The sequence below is a fragment of the Phoxinus phoxinus genome (genome assembly GCF_949152265.1).
Source record: "Phoxinus phoxinus genome assembly, chromosome: 11".
In the NCBI taxonomy this organism is placed as follows: Eukaryota; Metazoa; Chordata; class Actinopteri; order Cypriniformes; family Leuciscidae; genus Phoxinus; species Phoxinus phoxinus.
The window spans coordinates 9,868,203-9,890,386 of NC_136886.1; the positions used below are offsets into that span (position 1 = coordinate 9,868,203).

General features: G+C 37.0%; 3 protein-coding genes across 6 annotated transcripts in view; all 3 read right to left on the reverse strand.

Annotated features, from left to right (window-relative positions):
* Positions 1-5,769: 5,769 nt before the first annotated feature.
* On the reverse strand, positions 5,770-12,608 carry wdr82 (WD repeat domain 82). The gene is made up of 9 exons (XM_079627407.1): positions 12,159-12,608; positions 11,312-11,409; positions 10,670-10,736; positions 10,482-10,581; positions 10,288-10,404; positions 10,055-10,210; positions 9,901-9,970; positions 9,663-9,805; positions 5,770-6,688 (listed from the first exon to the last, which is right to left on the reverse strand). Exons 1-9 carry the CDS (start codon positions 12,317-12,319, stop codon positions 6,659-6,661), a joined length of 942 nt encoding a protein of 313 aa, XP_079483533.1. The 5' UTR covers positions 12,320-12,608; the 3' UTR covers positions 5,770-6,658.
* Positions 12,609-13,598: 990 nt separating this feature from the next.
* On the reverse strand, positions 13,599-18,328 carry cplane2 (ciliogenesis and planar polarity effector 2). Its single transcript, XM_079627408.1, has 5 exons — positions 18,098-18,328; positions 17,782-17,934; positions 15,366-15,490; positions 15,133-15,269; positions 13,599-14,447 (listed from the first exon to the last, which is right to left on the reverse strand). Exons 1-5 carry the CDS (start codon positions 18,201-18,203, stop codon positions 14,210-14,212), a joined length of 759 nt encoding a protein of 252 aa, XP_079483534.1. The 5' UTR covers positions 18,204-18,328; the 3' UTR covers positions 13,599-14,209.
* A 1,900-nt stretch (positions 18,329-20,228) lies between these two features.
* Positions 20,229-22,184, reverse strand: part of cadpsb (Ca2+-dependent activator protein for secretion b) — a 90,809-nt gene continuing 88,853 nt past the window's right edge. For all 4 annotated transcript variants that reach the window (XM_079629302.1, XM_079629301.1, XM_079629300.1 and 1 more), the window contains one exon: positions 20,229-21,558. In XM_079629302.1, the coding sequence (XP_079485428.1) occupies positions 21,382-21,558 (177 nt within the window). In that variant the 3' untranslated portion in view covers positions 20,229-21,381. The remainder of the gene's footprint in view (positions 21,559-22,184) is intronic.

Genomic DNA, 22,184 nt, shown 5'->3' on the forward strand with positions numbered 1-22,184 from the left:
CAATGATCTTGGTTTGTTGACCCCTATAGCCTAGTGGTCAGTGCAATGACTTTTAAGAGCTGATGATTTTTAGGAGACACAAGTTCAAGTCCCGGCTATGGCACTTTTTATGTTTTTTGATCCCACATTTTCCTATCATAATAAAAGGCAAAACCTCCAAAATATATTTATTTGAACTGGTGCCAGGTAACTACATCCACACACAAAATAGAATCAGCATTTTTTAAGCCACTACATCAACACCTCTCATAATGGGAGAGGGGGAACGGACTCCGACAGCTATTTTTCTGCCGTCGGATTCCGTTCCCCCTGTTTTTCTCAAACAAAAAGGATCCTCTAATATCTATCTCAATGGTCTTGGTTTGTTGACCCCTATAGCCTAGTGGTCAGTGCAATGACTTTTAAGAGCTGATGATTTTTAAGAGACACAAGTTCAAGTCCCGGCTAGGGCACTTTTTATGTTTTTTGATCCCATATTTTCCTATCATAATAAAAGGCAAAACCTCCAAAATATATTTCTTTGAACTGGTGCCAGGTAACTACATCCACACACAAAATAGAATCAGCATTTTTTAAGCCACTACATCAACACCTCTCATAATGGGAGAGGGGGAACGGATTCCGACAGCTGTTTTTTTGCCGTCGGATTCCGTTCCCCCTGTTTTTCTCAAACAAAGAGGATCCTCTAATATCTATCTCAATGGTCTTGGTTTGTTGACCCCTATAGCCTAGTGGTCAGTGCAATGACTTTTAAGAGCTGATGATTTTTAGGAGACACAAGTTCAAGTCCCGGCTCTTGGACTTTTTTTTATTCCAGATTTTCCTAATGAAAAAAAGGCAAAAACCAGGTAATCACCATACATTTAATCTCACTTTAACATGCCTTCATGTAGCTCAAACAGTAGAGCATTGGCACTTGCAACTCCATGGTCAATGGTTCAATTCCCAGGGAAAGCAAGAACGTAAAATCAAACTAATGTAAAATGCAAACGTCAGCCAAATGGTTCAATGTAATATTTCTCAAATAAAGAGTATCTTCAAATATCTATCAAACTTGTGCTGATTTCTTGACCCCTTATAGCCTAGTGGTCAGTGCAATGACATTTTAGAGCTGATGATTTTTAGGAGACACAAGTTCAAGTCCCGGCTCTTGGACTTTTTTTATATTCCAGATTTTCCTAATATAAAAAAGGCAAAAACCAGGTATGACCCCTACATTTAATCTCATTTTATCATGCCTTCATGTAGCTCAAACAGTAGAGCATTGGCACTTGCAACGCCAAGGTCAATGGTTCGATTCCCAGGGAAAGCAAGAAGGTATATTCAAACTAATTTCAAATGCAAACGTCAGCCAAATTGTTCAATGTAATATTACTCAAATAAACAGTATCTTCTAATGTCTATCAAACTTATGCTGATTTGTTGACCCCTTATAGCCTAGTGGTCAGTGCAATGACTTTTTAGAGCTGATGATTTTTAGGAGACTCAAGTCCCGGCTAGGGCACTTTTTTTTTCTTTTTTTTATCCCATATTTTCCTAGCATTATAAAAGGCAAAACCTCCTAAATATATTTCTTTGAACTGGTGCCAGGTAACTACATCCACACACAAAATAGAATCAGCATTTTTTAAGCCACTACATCAACACCTCTCATAATGGGAGAGGGGGAACGGATTCCGACAGCTGTTTTTTTGCCGTCGGATTCCGTTCCCCCTGTTTTTCTCAAACAAAGAGGATCTTCTAATATCTATCTCAATGGTCTTGGTTTGTTGACCCCTATAGCCTAGTGGTCAGTGCAATGACTTTTTAGAGCTGATGATTTTTAGGAGACTCAAGTCTAGGGCACTTTTTAGGTTTTTTTTTAATCCCATATTTTCCTATCATAATAAAAGGCAAAACCTCCAAAATATATTTCTTTGAACTGGTGCCAGGTAACTACATCCACACACAAAATAGAATCAGCATTTTTTAAGCCACTACATCAACACCTCTCATAATGGGAGAGGGGGAACGGATTCCGACAGCTGTTTTTTTGCCGTCGGATTCCGTTCCCCCTGTTTTTCTCAAACAAAGAGGATCTTCTAATATCTATCTCAATGGTCATGGTTTGTTGACCCCTATAGCCTAGTGGTCAGTGCAATGGCTTTTAAGAGCTGATGATTTTTAGAAGACACAAGTTCAAGTCCCGGCTAGGGCACTTTTTATGTTTTTTGATCCCATATTTTAATATCATAATAAAAGGCAAAACCTCCAAAATATATTTCTTTGAACTGGTGCCAGGTAACTACATCCACACAGAAAATAGAATCAGCATTTTTTAAGCCACTACATCAACACCTCTCATAATGGGAGAGGGGGAACGGATTCCGACAGCTGTTTTTTTGCCGTCGGATTCCGTTCCCCCTGTTTTTCTCAAACAAAGAGGATCTTCTAATATCTATCTCAATGGTGTTGGTTTGTTGACCCCTATAGCCTAGTGGTCAGTGCAATGACTTTTAAGAGCTGATGATTTTTAGGAGACACAAGTTCAAGTCCCGGCTAGGGCACTTTTTTTGTTTTTTGATCCCATATTTTCCTATCATAATAAAAGGCAAAACCTCCAAAATATATTTATTTGAACTGGTGCCAGGTAACTACATCCACACACAAAATAGAATCAGCATTTTTTAAGCCACTACATCAACACCTCTCATAATGGGAGAGGGGGAACGGATTCCGACAGCTGTTTTTTTGCCGTCGGATTCCGTTCCCCCTGTTTTTCTCAAACAAAGAGGATCTTCTAATATCTATCTCAATGGTCTTGGTTTGTTGACCCCTATAGCCTAGTGGTCAGTGCAATGACTTTTAAGAGTTGATGATTTTTAGGAGACAGAAGTTCAAGTCCCGGCTATGGCACTTTTTATGTTTTTTGATCCCATATTTTCCTATCATAATAAAAGGCAAAACCTCCAAAATATATTTCTTTGAACTGGTGCCAGGTAACTACATCCACACACAAAATAGAATCAGCATTTTTTAAGCCACTACATCAACACCTCTCATAATGGGAGAGGGGGAACGGATTCCGACAGCTGTTTTTTTGCCGTCGGATTCCGTTCCCCCTGTTTTTCTCAAACAAAGAGGATCTTCTAATATCTATCTCAATGGTCTTGGTTTGTTGACCCCTATAGCCTAGTGGCCAGTGCAATGACTTTTAAGAGCTGATGATTTTTAGGAGACACAAGTTCAAGTCCCGGCTAGGGCACTTTTTTTTTTTTTTGATCCCATATTTTCCTATCATAATAAAAGGCAAAACCTCCAAAATATATTTATTTGAACTGGTGCCAGGTAACTACATCCACACACAAAATAGAATCAGCATTTTTTAAGCCACTACATCAACACCTCTCATAATGGGAGAGGGGGAACGGATTCCGACAGCTGTTTTTTTGCCGTCGGATTCCGTTCCCCCTGTTTTTCTCAAACAAAGAGGATCTTCTAATATCTATCTCAATGGTCTTGGTTTGTTGACCCCTATAGCCTAGTGGTCAGTGCAATGACTTTTAAGAGCTGATGATTTTTAGGAGACACAAGTTCAAGTCCCGGCTATGGCACTTTTTATGTTTTTTGATTCCATATTTTCCTATCATAATAAAAGGCAAAACCTCCTAAATATATTTCTTTGAACTGGTGCCAGGTAACTACATCCACACACAAAATAGAATCAGCATTTTTTAAGCCACTACATCAACACCTCTCATAATGGGAGAGGGGGAACGGATTCCGACAGCTGTTTTTTTGCCGTCGGATTCCGTTCCCCCTGTTTTTCTCAAACAAAGAGGATCCTCTAATATCTATCTCAATGGTCTTGGTTTGTTGACCCCTATAGCCTAGTGGTCAGTGCAATGACTTTTAAGAGCTGATGATTTTTAGGAGACACAAGTTCAAGTCCCGGCTCTTGGACTTTTTTTTATTCCAGATTTTCCTAATGAAAAAAAGGCAAAAACCAGGTAATCACCATACATTTAATCTCACTTTAACATGCCTTCATGTAGCTCAAACAGTAGAGCATTGGTCAAGTCCCGGCTAGGGCACTTTTTTTTTTTTTTATCCCATCCCATACTGTCCTATCATGATTAAAAGGCAAAAAATATTCTTTAAACTGATGGCAGTTAAACTCCATCCACACAAAAAATTAATCAGCCTTTTTTTAAGCCACTTCATCAAAACCTCTCATAATGAGGGTGGGGGAACGGATTCCGACAGCTGGTTTTTGCCGTCGGATTCTGTTCCCCCCCTCTCATGTTTCTTAGCAGTGAGGTTCAAATACTCAACAAACTTTTATTTCCAGTTGTCCCCTGTAGCCTAGTGTTCTAAGCACTGACATTTATCATTTTTGGGATTTTGACGACCAGAGTTCAAGTCCCGGGTCATCGTTTTTTTTTGTTTTGTTTTTCATACTTTTGGGATTTTGACGACAGGTCCCGGGTCATCGTTTTTTTTTTTTTTTTTTTTTTTTTATACTTTTGGGATTTTGACGACAGGTCCCGGGTCATCGTTTTTTTTTCATACTGTCCTATCATGGTTAAAAGGCAAAAGATATTCTTTAAACTGATGGCAGTTAAGCTCCATCCACAAAAAAATTGAATCAGCCTTTTTTTAAGCCACTTCATCAAAACCTCTCATACTGAGGGTGGGGGAACGGATTCCGACAGCTGGTATTTTGCCGTCGGATTCTGTGTCCCCCCCCCCCCCCCCTCTCTCATGTTTCTTAGCAGTGAGGTTCAAATACTCAACAAACTTTTATTTTCCAGTTGTCTCCTGTAGCCTAGTGGTCTAAGCACTGACATTTAACACTTTTGGGATTTTGACGACAGGTCCCGGGTCATCGTTTTTTTTTGTTTTTTCATACTTTTGGGATTTTGACGACAGGTCCCGGGTCATCGTTTTTTTTTTTGTTTTTTTTTCATACTGTCCTATCATGGTTAAAAGGCAAAATATATTCTTTAAACTGATGGCAGTTGAGCTCCATCCACAAAAAAATTGAATCAGCCTTTTTTTAAGCCACTTCATCAAAACCTCTCATACTGAGGGTGGGGGAACGGATTCCGACAGCTGTTTTTTTGCCGTCGGATTCGGTCCCACCCCCCCACACCCACACCCACACCCACACCCTCTCATTTTTCCTAGCAGTGAGGTTCAAATACTCAACAAACTTTTGTTTTCTAATTGTCCCCTATAGCCTAGTGGTCTAAGCACTGACATTTAACACTTTTGGGATTTTGACGACTAGAGGTCAGGTCCCGGGTCATCGATTTTTTTATTAGTTTTTTTATCCCATACTGTCCTATCATGATTAAAAGGTAAAAAATATTCTTTAAACTGATGGCAGTTGAGCTCCATCCAAACAAAAATGTAATCAGCCTTTTTTTAAGCCACTTCATCAAAACCTCTCATAATGAGGGAGGGGGAACGGATTCCGACAGCTGGTTTTTTGCCGTCGGATTCTGTTCCCCCCCCACACCCTCTCATGTTTCTTAGCAGTGATGTTCAAATACTCAACAAACTTTTAACAACTTCAAACAACAAACTCAACAAGATTTTCCACTTGTCCCTTATATTCTAGTGGTCTAAGCACTGACATTTAACACTTTTGGGATTTTGACGACTAGAGGTCAGGTCCCGGGTCATCAATTTTTTAATATTTTTTTTATCCCATACTGTCCTATCATGATTAACAGGCAAAAAAAAATTCTTTAAACTGATGGCAGTTAAGCTCCATCCACACAAAAATTGAATCAGCCTTTATTTAAGCCAATTCATCAAAAAAACACATAATGAGGGTGGGGAAAGGATTCCGACAGCTGGTTATTTGCCGTCGGATTCTGACCCCAACCCCCCCAGTTCAGTTTTAAAACCATTAAAATTATATTATTATAAAACTTGACCCTAAAGTGCCCATATTGGTAAACTGAGAAAACGAATAATTTGAAGTATTGAATTAACTCGTTCTCCCCTTTCCCCCACAAAACTAAAGTAAACACAACTGTTTCCTCAAGTGCAAAGTAACTTTAATCAAATAAAATTTGAAAATTGAGAGAATGGTGATCAATGGATATTGGATCATCAGATTTCTGTTATATAAGCAATTCACAAGAATGCTGGTATTATGAAAAAAAAGTATGTAAAAGAATTGCATAAAAGCAGTTTTCACTCACAGACAGGAGCAATCATCAAGCTATGATTATTAAATGTTGGAAAGGCTTCAAAACAATATCTTTGGACATTTGTATAAACACATTTATTTAAAAAAAAAATGTTTCATTGACATTTCTTCAGACTGCACAATATACTAAATCTACATATGTGGAGTTCTGCTTTATTTTGATTAGTTAAGATCAGGTCTGCAAAAATGTTTTACATCACCTCTCACACAAGCCAATTTTATCGAGCACTTTGATGCAACCTCAAACAGAAGAGAAATGTTAACAAATTACTTTACAATGTTTTACAAAAAAGTTTTAATACAGATATAAAATAAACAACAAGGAAATACAACTTGGCATCAAGGCCAATCTATTTACAGTCCAAAAGTCCTAGGGTGAGCAAAACCCATGTGTGCCAAGAGAAGAGTGAATGCTGCCACCTGCTGGAAGAACACGACACTGACAGCTGCCCATCAGTCATCAATCGTGGGTAACCAGAACGCCTGTGGAAGTGAGAATTGAATGGACATATCAAGTTATTGTAAACTGCAGTATTTATAGTTATATCCAGGCCTCCAGGGGAATATGGCACAGAAAACTGAATTTCTCCAATGACTGCCATTCAAGTATTTATTTCTCTCTCATATACATGCACTGAAATGCTTTGGAACCTCTTTGCACTTGTTTGTGTTCGTTCTTTAATTACGTCTATAATATTTGTTCTTTCGTGCAAATTAATCTAAAGAAAAAATGTGTTTGTCTTCACAATCTTAAGTCAAAATCAGAAAAATTGCTTCCCCTATGTTATGACATTCCTTTTCTGATGATGCATTAAAACAAGGCCCGTCGTTATTTTTTATCATTCAATATTTAGTTTCACTTTGAAATAAGTCTCAAAACTTAGTCAGTCAAACTTGAACATCATGAACTGTGATCAGTCACTTGGAATCAGGCAAATAGAAAAAAAGGATATATATATATATTCACATTTTTTCTGATCAAATTCAAGACCTGAAGAAAATAAACAAGAACAAATTTAACCATTCTCAAAATACATTGTATTATGCATTTATATCATATGTAATATGTAAACAGAACAAACTCGGTATGTAAACTCGGTACTCCATACAAAAAAACTAAAGTAAACATGACAAACAACATGTAACACCTTAAAACATGTAAAAGTGCTTAGCAAAAGTCAAATCTAACAAGCATAACTGGATATAACGTGACTGTTCAAATGACATCTACTGTCAGAGAGTGAAAGTGCATTTTTATTCAGCGCGTTATGACAAAAATCATAATTGTCGATTATTCCCTTGAAATTGTAATTGCGATTATTAATTGTGATTATCACAATTTACAATGTTTTGAATAGCTTTATACCAGTGGTTCTCGTTCGGCCGTGGGACCTACATTTTCCCATGGTCATCAAGCCGCAATCCTACTTTTTTAGGAATTATATAGGCCTATTATAATAAATTTGTTTACACAAAAATGGTTGACATACACACACATACTGACCCCCTTTACTTAACATACACATAAATTGTAAGAATATGACTAATACTGATAAATAAATAGTAGGCCTATGAGGTTAAGCTATTAAATAGCAGTCCCAAACTAGTTTTTGTGAATTCAATGTTGGTATGAGCCACCCCAACCATTTAAAAATATACAAAATAACAAAAATATAAAGTGGCAATTTGGGGTTATTGAAACAACAGTTACCATGGTGAATACACAGTACTAACAAGGACTGTTAATGAAACATGGAAACTGCTCCTGATGAATAGAATGAACATCATAGCTGCATGCAAATCCTTCTCAGCAAACACATGACGTACCAGTAACGTGATTTATTGGTATTTTACGCTTTATATATAGTGAAGCAAAATACAGAGTGCACCAACGAATTTGCACGTGCAATTAAAAAGTGCGTGCTACTAGCGCAGTATAACGGCTGACAGGACAGGACAGAAAAGTCAGTTTTTCTGAGGTGAGACTTTTTATTGTCACTTGTAGTTCCTATTGTGCTGGGTTCTCTGAAGTAGTCGAGATTTGCCTCTCACAACGTGCTCTACACACACTTCAGCAGGCAGAATAATGTTAATGGAATTTTTTGTGATCGCAGCTTTGAACGATTACATAACTGTGGCATCCGTAATCGCAATTAAAAAATTTATTAATTGTGCAGCCCTATTTCAAAATGAATTCTAAAAACTATAAAATTCATAATTCGCCTTCATTTATGGGGATGAATAGGAATGCTAATGCATAACCAGGGGTGCACATAACTTTTTCAGTGAGTTACTCAGGTGAGGACCAGGAGATGGTGTTTGGTACTCACCCCATATGTAGCGTGGCCACAGCTGTCAATCATGACGTCACATTTCCATTTTTATAGCATAAAATAACTAACTAAAACCAAACTTGTAAAATAAAAATAAACGAACACTTAAATTTACATCAGCGTGAAAAGAACGACCTAAAATGATAGAAATTTTTTTTATTTGAAGTGTTATTTGATTGTTCAGATATATGTATTTGCATACATTAAATATAATGAATCCTTATTAAAGATATTAAAGAGCAGTGAATTTTCTCTTTTTATTTTGTTGTTTGATCAATATTAAGTGTACAGAAGGCATTAGGTTTATTACGCACTGTCACTTTAAGAGTGTGCAGATCCAATTGCACTGATGCACGGTACGTTCTGTAAAGACATAACCGACTGTGTTTACGTGAATACTCTCCAAAACGGACATTTAGACATAATGTTGTGTGTATTTGTCCATTCAGACGCGAAAGAGAGCTCGATTCAGTCCTTGCGCGCAGCGTCTATGTGCGGGGCTGCACGCTTCGGGTCGTGTGTGTGTGTTCGCACAGAAAAACATACCGAATAAAGCTGTCTTCGCGTCGTCACTCTTATTCAGATCTATCCATATGTCTGCTCTTCTCTTTCTTCCAGACGTTTACATTTTTTAACGATTTGAGACATGCATGAAGCGCATGCCGACTCGGTAGATCAGCACGTTACAATTCAAATGTGCGCATCTTCCACAAACGCAAATCAGTTCTGACTGGATCACTTCCCCAATCGTCCCTCCCTTACATTTCCGTCTAGTTTTTATTCGTCATAGTGGTCATCATTTAAAACAAGGTTTTTATTTAGTTATCGTCTCGTTTTCATCTGTGAAAAAATTTAATTAACACTGCCTAGGTTGCATTTTGGCGACAGTACGCAAAGGCGCGTAGTAACACAAGTGGCATTACGCATTCCTGATTTTTGTCGCGCATGCGTACCTGCGTACCAGTTATGTGCACCCCTGTGCATAACTCCCTCCAAGTATATTAAACCTTTACAAATTTCCCTCAGAACCAGTGCAGACAATATGGAAAAAGTGCACATATTCCATTTGCGCCGGGCTATAACCAATACATCAGATAAGTTTCTACCTTATGGTCAAGCCTTACCATGTTAGAGCAGGCACTGGCAAAGGTCATGAATTTGGGGTTAAACTGCAGACAGGTGACCGGACCAGTGTGCTTCCCATCAAGAAGTGCTACTTTCATCCCGCTCTCAGCATTCCACACATGGATCTTCCCATCTTCTGATCCTGAAAATCCAAATGTTGAGGAGACAGGCATCACTATCTGTAAACTCATTTCTAGCCCTTTCTCAATCCGTTGAGGAGCGTTGGTGAAGACTTACCGATCATGACAAACTGAGAGTCTGGTGTGAAAGAAGCCTCTAGAATGACACCTTTACTGTTGTTATAGCCCTGCAGTAAGGAAGAGAGACACTCCATTAAACACTTAAACAAAAACTTGGACAAAACTTATTCAAAACGGAACTATTTTCTCACCCCAAACGAGTGGACCACAACTCCTTTGAAAGCATCCAGCACTCTGAGTGTTCCTCCATTGGTGGAGACCAGAATGAGCTTTCCGTCATTGCTGAACTTGAGGCCCGTCCACTCGCATGTTCGCTCATATTGTAGTTTAAATGTGGCGAATGGGCCCTGAGGTAGGATAAAAATGTATCAATTTTTACCATTTAAAGTCAGATATCATTACAGCTTCTTGAATGCAGTTTTACCTTATCAAAGGACCGTAGATCGTAAAGTTTGACCATCTCGGAGTTCACTCCAGCAGCAAAAATCAACCCCTCAGGATCAAAAGAACACACAGGTTTCCCTTGCAGGTGCATGAGGCCCTGTGAACACATCCAAGATTAGAATCAAAGCTAGACCATAAAGAAAAACACCAACCCAAAATAAAAACACTGCTTACCTGACAGTTAGGTGAGCGAAGGTCCCACAGGCGAATAGTTTTATCAAGTGAGCCAGAAATGAATGTGTCATCAACAGGAGACATAGACAGAGCAACAACCCTGAAATAGCATTAAATATAATAAGCACTAGAACTCAAAAGCAAATAGAAAAAAGTTTGAAACCAAGAATAGACCATTTAATTCGCACCTCTTATTGTGTCCAGGAAAGTAGCGAATGTACTTATTGTCATGTAGAGACAGGTATCGTATAGTGTCTGTAGAACCACATTGGTAGTGAGAAGAAAAAATCAAATATCAAAATAAAGCTACAAAAACAAGACTTTATAAGTGAATATGTCAAATGTATGGTATATGCTGTCAGATGAATGGGCTCAACCCTGGGCAAGGCAGTAGTCTGTACAGTTAGCTCCTTACCAGGGCAGAATAACAGACCCTAAAAACTGTACAAACAACTACCTCAACCCAGAGCAGGCACAGGTAGACAGCCTCACACAAACATCAGGAGGAAACCACTAATCCAACTAAAAAGATTGACAAATTCATTTTTAGAGTTACAGATATGCCATTTAATATCTCATTTAATATTAAGTCAGAAAACTGCACGTGATTGAACCAAAAAAAAGACTATTTAAAAATATATTTTTTTAGGTGAAATAAAGCATATCACGTTGTAGGACACGGCTGTCATATGTAAAAACAAATAAATATACTAGACAACATACTTGTGCATTAAAGTCTGGATAATGTTTTATCCACATCGTAACAAACCAGAACGGCGTAGGAAGTGGAAAACAACAACATTATACTGAGATTTTATAAAGAGTCCTACCATCAATCTTGTTAGAGCTGTAGACGACAGTGTTGGCGGCATGGGTGTATCTGATGAGATCCACTCCATACTTCTTACTGTAAAGCGTCCGTTTGGGTCTGATTTAGAGAACAGAAGAGGAAATAAATGTTAATCTGGTGTCTTATTTAGATACATTAAATATCTATGTATATACACGGAACACTTCACCTTAAAAACAATATTTGACTAGTCACAAGGCGGGCATTTATCTCAGAGGAAGGCGTGGAATATGCTAACGGTTAGCACGCGACCTCGATTACACTGTACATTCGACTCGTTTACGCGAATCGGTTCTTTCGAAGAGATCCGGTTAAAGGATCAGCGATTCTTTTATGTCATTACGTGGTCATTGACGTCCGAACGTGGCATTTTACATTAAATAATTCAGATTAAGCCATACCAGCGCTCTTAAAATTTTAATTTAAAAAATGCTTGAAACTAAATTATAATTTGCATTTATAAGAATTAACAATACTACATGCATATGAAAGATAATTGGTTTTGGTATGTTGATAAAAAAGGCGAGTCAGTGAACCGGTTCAACTGATTCATTGAAAAGATCCGACTCAAATAAAAGATCCGTTCACGAATCGGACATCGCTAGTGTGCATAACGTTTAACACAATCAAACCATACCACTCGCAATGAACAGTAAACTTCATAAATCTCCTTTATTATTACGGGAGTAGATGATCTTGATCTTTCACATATCTCACAGTAATGCGTCTGTAATCAATATAAGTGTTTTAAAACTCAAGTTAAGACCGAATCAGTACAACACTACAATTGTAGTAAAATCACATTAAATAATTTATAAGCGACTTACTTTCCCTCCTGGCAGTCGTATAAGACAATAGAGTCATCATCGCTACTCGATATTACTGTTTCGCCGTTTGAACTGAAGTCAAAACAGTTGATTTTGTCCGAATTCTCTCGGAAAACCTTCGCAACCCTAAAACTCCGCAGCACATTGTCTGTGAGTTTCATTGTGGCCTTTCTGCCTGGCCAGGCGTTAGGGGTCGTAGTTAAAAACAGCGAGTAGATCTGGATCTGGTTAATCGGATGTGTGGGTTACGAGTGTGTCGTAATATTGTTTTTTAAATGAAAATAGTTTTCAGATGTGCATTTCTGTCACGTTAAAAAAGCCCGCCGACCAAATTCGTCAATGAACTGGATTACGGAAGACGAGATGAAGCTAGAGGTAGTAAGGCGGTTTACAAAATGGCGCCCACACCTGCGAGCGTTTTAGAATAAAAGTCCCATATCGAGTTGAGTTGAATGTCGAAGTGATTGGGAGATTTTAAGTTAGTTATGGGTCTGTCTGTTTACTCTAACGTTACCCTATTATATTAACTTTCCATCACGTACACGAAAAACGAGAAGGAAACTTCTGGTCATTTAGTATTGATATGAAAGCTGTAATGTGGATGTGGAATTTCACATCAGCTCTCTGTTGTTAATTTGTATTTGTTGCTAGGTTGAGACTAATTTTTATCCAGTCATGATCAAATCTCACATTTGTAATCAATCAATATATCGTTTAGTTTTACCATTATACTTTTTTATTCCAAATGTCTAAGGTATTCTCTAAAAGACTATTTTAATGCAGTGACAGAGGATTTTATTATCATCCTACAAGATGAATCTCTTCTCACTATTATATTATACATTCTGCACATATACATCATACAAGCCTCACCCAAAACCAGGCTGTGGTATAAAAGTAAGCAACACATTGTTCTATCTAGACAATTTCACTGAGAAATTGAGCACCAAAAGCTTACTGATTACAAAGCAGACAAAATCTTAAGTGAACTAAAGAGCTGGATTAATTGTCCTTTGTTTCATATCTAACCAAACAAATCTACAATGGCAAGTGGTGATTCAAAGGTAAGTTTTGTAAAAAAAAAAAAAAAAATACAATTAAAACCTCTGCAAATAATTTATTCTAACACAATGAACATATTAATATGACCTTAATAAAGAACTAACCATGAATATCTGTTTTCAAAGGGGGGAATTTGCACTGTTGGAGATATGTATATATTCACAGTGAATGTCAGTGAGTTTGCACCAGAAGAAGTTATTGTAACCTCCACCAACAATTCTATACAAGTATGTGCAGAAAAGGTAAGCAAAATAAACTAATGGCTCTATAGATAATTTAGTATTGGATAGGATTGACATTTCTAGGCATGTTTTTATTTTATTTTGTTCTTAAGTTCTTATGTTTGGTTTAATTTAATTTATTTTCCATTTTCCCTACCTGATGAATCAGTTGGCATCAGATGGCACAATTGTGGACGCTGTTTGTCAGAAGTGCCAATTCCCTGCTGATGTGGATCCAATGTCAGTCACATCTTCAATTGGGAAAGGTGGCTTGTTGAGTATTAAAGCCCAAAAACACACAGCAAAAGGCCCGCTAATCATGGATTCAATCAAAGAAGTGAAGACCTAATGTATGGGTGCATGTTTGATCATTTTAGGGACTTGAATCTGTTTTCTCATTTGAACTGTTTTACTTTAAATGTCATAATTTGGGTTAACAAACAAAAGGTTTTTGACTTCAATATATATGATCTGAGGTCTATGAACATTTGCATATTACAGTTTATTTCTTGCAGCTGTCGTCAAACAACAAGCAGATTAATTTTGTGACGTTTTTGTATCACCATTTAAAAGACTATTTCTTGTCTCACATATATTTGCACTTGTCACTGGACTAAATTGGCTAATAAACTTGTAGGCATTTAGAAACCAAAAAAATACTTAAAATAATTGGGTATTCAGGGTATTTCCATAGCAGCATAGTCCATCCATGAATTTTGCCTTTTACTGACCAATACATGTGAAATTTATCTACAATACACATTCAAGCTATACAATGATCTCTGAGCCTGTTTCTCTGAGAGCAGCCTGTGGGGAGATGGAGACAGTTGAAGCAGCCATACAGTCCTGGTGCCACAGATTTTCTGCAAGAGCATTTAGGAGGGGTGCTACTTCACCAAGCCCCGCACTCACATCACCTCCCACTCGGAAGACCGGAAGACCCCACACCTCTTGAAAATGTGCTATGTCACTCTCTGTCACGTCTGTGTGCATAAATAAGTCAAATCTTCACTGTTAAGGGCCAAGACAATGTCACATAACAATATATCTGTATGCTGTTACAACATATCAATGTCAGTTTTAGTATAATTAAGATACAATAATATATCTATCAATAATATTTGAAATGAGTTATTTTTATATTTTCCATTTTCAACTTAGTCCTGGTTTCACAGACAGGGCTTAGATTAAGCCAGGATTAGGCCTTAGTTCAGTTTGGACATTGAAGTAGCTTTTATGAATGTGCCTTAGAAAATAATATTACTGGTATGCATCTTTTAAGATATTACAGAGCAAGTTGCTTTCAGATAAGACAGCTCAAACATGCATTTTAGTCTGGGACTACTAGGATTAAGCCTTGACTGGGAAGCCAGGCATTAAAGTTTAAGTAATTTTATTGTGTTTTCTGTAAGTGTTTGAAAGTGGAAAAGTCAAAAGGTTTTAAGACCCCGTTTACACCTGTCTTTAGCGTCGCCCACTTGAGATCAGATTGACCAAAACACAAATCTTGTCATCTTATAAAGTCACAACATCTTAATATCAGGTGTAAACAGGGCCTAAGCTTCGTTTGTTAAACCAGGCCCAAATTATATTTTAGTTAGTATTTTAATATATACATACATTTTATAGTTAACTATTAACCCTGCAACATATTCATTTGATTGTAAATAGATGCTAAAGCTGAAGGATACTTGGTGCCAACCACCAATTTAACCACTCGATCTGAAGATTCTGTGATCCGTGATATCTGATTTGAAAGATCATCAAAGGAGCCACGATCAGTGAAGGAGAACAGGAAAAGGATGCCATCCACCTGTTCCTTACATGACTGAAGAGAGAAGATTGGCATAAATTACACTGCCTATATTCAAATGTGAAATATAATTTGTAGCTTTAAGGGAATGTAAGTGCTGGAGATGCTCACCGGCAACATGTGGTCAAATCTTCGCATGGCACTTTCCCCACAGTCCCAAAGCTCAAAGCGGAAGAACAGCACACGGCCACTGTCCTTTAGTCTTACAGGCCAGAAGACCACGGTTGTCTCTATGCCTAGAGGAATCAATGACAGCCAATGATCACTGATGTTCTTTTATTGATGCATACTGACACCTATTGGTGTGGATGGAAAGCAGCATAACTCTCTATTACAAATGCCATAGTACTGTAGACATTCAAATACCATATTAGCAAGAATATTTGTTATCATCCATTATTAATTTAATTCACCACTAGAAGCGTCTTATTACAATAGGTGTGTTATGTGGCTGGTCATCTCAAGGCCACCATTAGTGAGCAGATATGTATACATAGATAACACATTCGACCACTGCGGATACGTAGGTGCCCATCATCTTGGAACGTCACTTACAGTAAGAATCAATGATGCCACAACATTGCAAAAACCATTTAAATTTCCACAGGTGATGTGTTGGTTTGTGTTTTTATATATATTAACTCAATATTACAGCGTTTTAAACTATGGTAACTTTTAGTGTTGTGTTAGCTGACACTTTTGTCTTGTTGTATTGTGTTAGTTTAACAAAGTCATCGGCTGAAGTCTATTGCAAATATAGATATTTATACATGTGTCTATGGTTGCAGACGCACAGTCAACTTGCTCTCGAGTGTTTTCACGGACCGGCTTTGACCATTCCAATATGGTGTACAGCTTACGTATAGTGACCCATAGAAACGGTCACTAATGAGGCATCGATGTATAATTCCTGGGATTCATTCAGTAATATGTCAAAATTTCAAAATCAGATATTAAAAGCTTTTCATATTACTTTGGTATGTTCATTACTATTAAAGCAAATCATTATTTTTATTCAAACTATTTTAATCATAAAATAAATGTCTATTTATTTCCAACTCCAAGATTATTTCTATCTTACACTGGGAATTTTGACATCTTCCTGAGGCACTTCCCTTAATTTGTTTAGAAAATATTTAACAAAATGTGCACAGGGTCTTGCCAATATTGTAAGTATTTAATTGTGTTGCTTTCTTGTAAAAAAATGTTTCTAAATAAATGCAGGATATTTGATAAAAAACATAATATAAAGTGTTCCTAAGTCATGTCAACCATTTTCCGCCCATAATAATTTAGGCTCCACTCATATGTGACATAATTGACCAGAAATGACATATCTCTTTAAAAGTGGTGTAGAAGATGGTAAGTAGTATCATACTTTTTTATTCATAGTTTTGAGGCGTATTATAGTTAGGGAGGGTACTGTCATGCTTAACAATGCAACCCCATCACAAATTTAAGATGGGAAATGAATTTCTTTTATAAATTAGATTTTTAATCCATAAGTATACATTGTACTTATTTCATTGCTGCCATATATGGTCTAGTCTCCTAGGCTACACGAGGAGCAGTGGCCATTTTGAGCAAAAAAACTCAACCCCAATGAATAGGCTACTCATTGTTGAGTATTCATACACAGGGTTGAAAACTTGTGACAGGGTTGAGTTTTTCCACATCATTTATTAATAATTTGAATATGGAAAAAATAGTCATGGGTTCAGTAAAGATATACTTACCAAAATTATGACAACCGATACATTTGCTGTGCTGTGTATGGAGATATGTTGGACCAGACAGAAGGCCACAATATTACAGAGAGAGACACAATTAAAAATATAAAATTGAAGGTAATGTCCCTTCAAACCTGTTATAGTCTTCAACCTCGTCACACTATTCTCAACCTTGTCACATTCATAATTTTGGGGAAAAAATTGGGAAGGCGATTTAAGGAAAATGTAAGGAATTTGGTGCTAATTACCACCTGACATGTTAAGGACTAGGCTAACACAATACAATTTATTTATTATTATTTTACAAAAATAAAGAGACCACAGACACAATTGGTCCATTTTTAACTTCAGGCCAATACAAATATGAACATTATCATAAATGTTATATTTGTATTATTACTTAATTAAATTGTTATGAGGGGCATATGTTTCAGTTTAATATGTAAACAGTTTAAATCTGAAAATAATAATAAAAGGTCTTTATGCCAGAAGTGGGAAATGATTGTTTGAGGTTTGAAATGTTTATAATGATGTGTGGGATTCAGAAAATGAACTATATGTAGTTTAAAAAAATAAATAATAATAATAATAATGTTGAAATATTACAGAATCCCAGGAATGACCATATATTCAAAATCACTTATTCAAAAAGAATAAGTTCAAAATAATCGCTTTTTATGGATCACTGTCATTTTAAACTAATTTATTAAAAGTAGGCTAGCCTATATGAATTTATTGAGTAAAAAAAAAAAAAAAAAAAAAAAAATAGCCTACTTTAAATGTGTTGATTTGTTTACCTGTGGTCTCATAATGCATTTTGGGGAGTTCGAGGCCAGCGAGACGGGCAGCAAGAGCGCTCTTCCCAACTCCACTTTTACCCGAGATAAGAACCTTGTAGCGAACGATGTCCACATTCATATGAGGCGGCATCATTGGCGCCTCCAAGAGCCCTTCACAATATATAAAAACCACATAATTTATAAAGAATTGAATACGTTGTTGGCTATAATTCATTTAGTTGTTATTTTCCTTTTCATTTAATGTTCCACAATAAGAAATACAAGACCCAAGGTACATGACGCCTAACTTCTGTATCCATGGTAATCATCTTACCAAACTTTCGCCGTTTCTTCTTATGCAGTATTTTGCTGAAAAACTCTCTGCTGTCTGCACAGTGGTACCAGTCCGACACGATTATGGATCCAGGTGGGATAGACATTTTAATTTAGCTAAATTATATAAATGAAGAGACTTGTGCTTTATATTATCCTGGGCGAACGTGAAGCCAACTAGGTTAAACGCCAATATAAAATACGTCAAAATAAAAGTCCATATCCAATGAGGAAAAACCATAGACTGAAAAAAAAAGAGAAAACCCGAAAGATTACATTTTTAGTTTAACCTGATAACTGTCTCCCCCTGAAAATTATACTTTAAATGGTTATTCGTGAAAAAAGTGTAAAAACGTTTAAGTTCACTGTAAAGCAAATGTGGCTACATTAGGCTACTAAACATTTTTTAATAGAAAAAAATTTATATAGCCTATATTAAAAATATAATTTGGACTCTAACATTACTATAAAATCAAAGCAATACCAAGTTGTGTTCCATATTTTAAGTTTGATGTAAGATCAAGATCAATAACAATTGAGATTCGTATGAGATTTTCTAAATGGGAATGAAAGCGAGGCAGTGAGTGGTAGACATACAATTCTGCAGTGGGTTGTACTGTTATTGGATTGTTCTGCTGACGAAACACTGCAAAAATATCTTTCCAAGAAATTTCAGTTTCCCATTAAAACTCCAGACAACAGGAGCAAGTGATCTAGCTTAAGATATGGTCTATACCAAATATAGCCACCGGGTGACACCCACATTCCATTGATTTTCTTTAAATGAGTTCTCCTGTCACAAAGTGTCACTTTTATCACAGAATATTCACCGTTTTCAGAGCTTTCCAAAGACATGTTTGATCAAGATTAAACATTAAAAGATTAGACTATAAAATAGAGCAGTAAATTATGCAATATAAAACATGACACAAAGGATAATGCACTGTCCAATTACAAAACGGATTTCACAGGATGAATTTTGAGTGTTTAAGCTTTAAAAAAAGGCAATAAAAACGGGCCACTAAAGAGGGTAATATTATCTAATGAAATGGATCATTGAATGTTAATACTGAATGCAAATGTTGCATTCAGACACTAAAGCCTGAATTTAAAGGGATACTTCAGGATTTAGCATTAAGCTTTGTATCAGTAGAAAACCTGTAGTATTTTCAAAAATTACCGTGCTTCCCTCACTCATATCCCCCTGAGACAAGAGATTTATGTATTTTTTGTCGCCATTTTGCGTCATCGGAGGCTTTTTTTGACCAGAGGCTAAAAACTACAGCCAGTAGAAGGCGCTAGATCCGCATGTTTTCAACCCGCCCATAGAGGGTGGGATCTCACTCAGAGTGTACAAATAGTGTCAGCCATCTTTTTTGGAAGCTAAGCTAACAGGTTCTTATTCTGTGGAGAAAGCTGTGTAGTAGGGGTTACCATCCTCTTTTTCCCGGACATGTCCGGCCGTCAAGATCGTCCAAAATGTCCGGGATTCGGCTTTTGCTTTCTGCAGTCGCCATTCATTGTTTACATGCACACCTTTTTAAAATCTAACTGAATTCATTCCGATTGGTGAATCTGAATGTAGTGTTTACATGAACGCAAAACAAGTGATGGGTTAATGTGCGTTTTAACATTGCTAAAAAAAATACCGCTCCTCCGTGAGAGATACGAGACCGGTGCGTCTCACAGGTGTCGCTCATCAGTAATCACGCCACCGGCCTCGCGTCGTTCTCCCGCGGCCCTCAGTCTCGTCCTGCTCGCCACAGTAAACAATGAATGGCGACTGTAGAAAGCAAAAGGCGAATCCTGGACATTTTGGGCGGTCTCGAAATCCCGGGCAGACTTGTCACGGAGACTCACTAGTAGCCTAGCCTTGTTGTTTAACCTCTTACCGGTAGGCGCAGCCTCGTAGGACAGTGAAGCAAGTGCATTCTGGGAGTTGTTGTCTTTCACCCACATGAGTCACAAATAAATGTTCTGCCATTTCTCAGTCTAGAAGGCTCCAAATTAAAATAAAAAAATTCACATTTCTACTACATAAATTACCCATTTTAAATACACTTTCATATTTACAGAGGTGAAGTATCCCTTTAAGGGTCACATCTGAAAACGAAGAAACAAAATCTACAGTTAAATTAGTACATCATGTTATCTTTATTGAGAGGCCACAGCTCTTGCATATTACAACTGTTGGCTTTGATAAGGCAAACGCAAGAATGAATCCACCAGCTAATTGACACAGAAAAACAAAAACAAAAAAAGCTTCTGGAGAAGGTGGATCCCACAGGCATGCAGCAATGGCTCAGAATGCAATGTACAGCATTGTATATACAAAAATAATAGTGAGACCCCAAAAAATGGCACATAGCAATTTTAACAGATCTACATAAAGAGAATGGCTTTACTTGGACATACAAACTTAAAGAGAGAGAGAGAGAAAGAGAGAAAGAGGGAGATCCTCTGTAAAAGTGAAACTAAACCAAAAATATAGCCGTTTTTGTTGTCATTTCTGACATCTAATTAAAAGACGTCTCCATGAGATATCAAAATGGAGGTATGACAATATTGCATTTCTAGAATACCAATTCATTTTCATTTTAAGATGCCTGTGAGACAATGGCTAGTTGGATATTTGCAACATAGGGCCACAGAGCCTCGACACAAATAAGGAAAAAAGTACAATGGAAGTGAGCAGACACAGAAGACATTTACAGTTAACAGTTTTGAACTTAAATACAGTGGTTCATTTTTAGTTTCGAAGCAGTTGGCATCCACTTTAAAAACAGACAAGACAAAGAAAAGGGTCCATACACTCATCTTCACAACAATGTACCATTAATGTATGTAAGAGTACGTCAAAGAAGCGTCATATATGTTATCGCATTGGACAGGGACACACCTAATAATCTCACTCGACATTATCAAACAAATGGTACTCCATATTGCTTAGGAACACATAGAAACAAATTCCTCAAATAAATGAGTTGGAAAAACTGGTGCTAGTTTGTTGTTCTTTATTATGATATGACACAGCTAAAATTGCCAATCATGGTCTTTGCAACATTCTTTTTACTCTTTAGTACAATTATTAGATTTTTATTGTTTTTTTTATAGCTTTGTTTGTGGGCAATTCGAGCTGATGGGGGGAAATCCTAGAGTGGCTAACTGGTTGTTACATGCATCTTACGTTATCAGGCTAAGTTTAAAGTGTTTGGGTAGGGTTGGGTTGGGTTGGATAGATGGATCAGGTTCAGGGTGGTGGGTGGCACCGGGTGGCTCGATGCTCTAATCGTCGTCCTCGTCTTCCTCATCGCTGTCCTTCATCGAGATGCCCTGCATGCCCCCCTCCCTGACAGAGGCTGTGGCTTCCTCCAGGGTCAGCCGGTTCCGTACCGTATCGTACGACTTGCTGTTCAGTGTAGAGTCAAGAACGCCTTGCAGCCTAAAATCTCGGTATTTTTTCTATAAGAATGAGAGATATCAGCCGGCTTTGTACCTTCTCAAGCACTGTATTTTTTGTTTCAGTACATACTATCAAGACTTATTTGCCCCCGAATGCCAAACAAGACCAGAAAAAAATAGCAAGACTAGGGATGCAAGATATTACAATTCTAGACAATTCTAATAAATAGATGATATTAAAATTCTATATAATTTTTTCTTAATTAATTCATTTAAAATGTTAATTTAGGAAGCACAACATTATAATGTAAAGTATGTGAAATGGATTTGCATTTTTACTGATTACTATTAAGCTCAACTTTAAGTCAGTGTTAGACGTCAACAAAGGCAATCTAAAAATAGAGAAAATGAGCATGCATAATTTGATATTTAATATAGCGAATATTCAATAGACCTAAATTCTAAACTCAGCCAATAAACAATATGGTACAAATATTGTGTCTAAATCAATTTCAAATCAATCACTTTAAATGCTGCAAGTTAATTTAGGAAGCACAATTTAGGAAGTAGTACAACTTATACTACTGAGCTTAACTTTGAGTGTTAGATGACAGCAAAGGTCATTTAAAAATATGGAAATAATATTTAATATAACATAGCGAATTTCCAATAGAAAAAAAAATGCT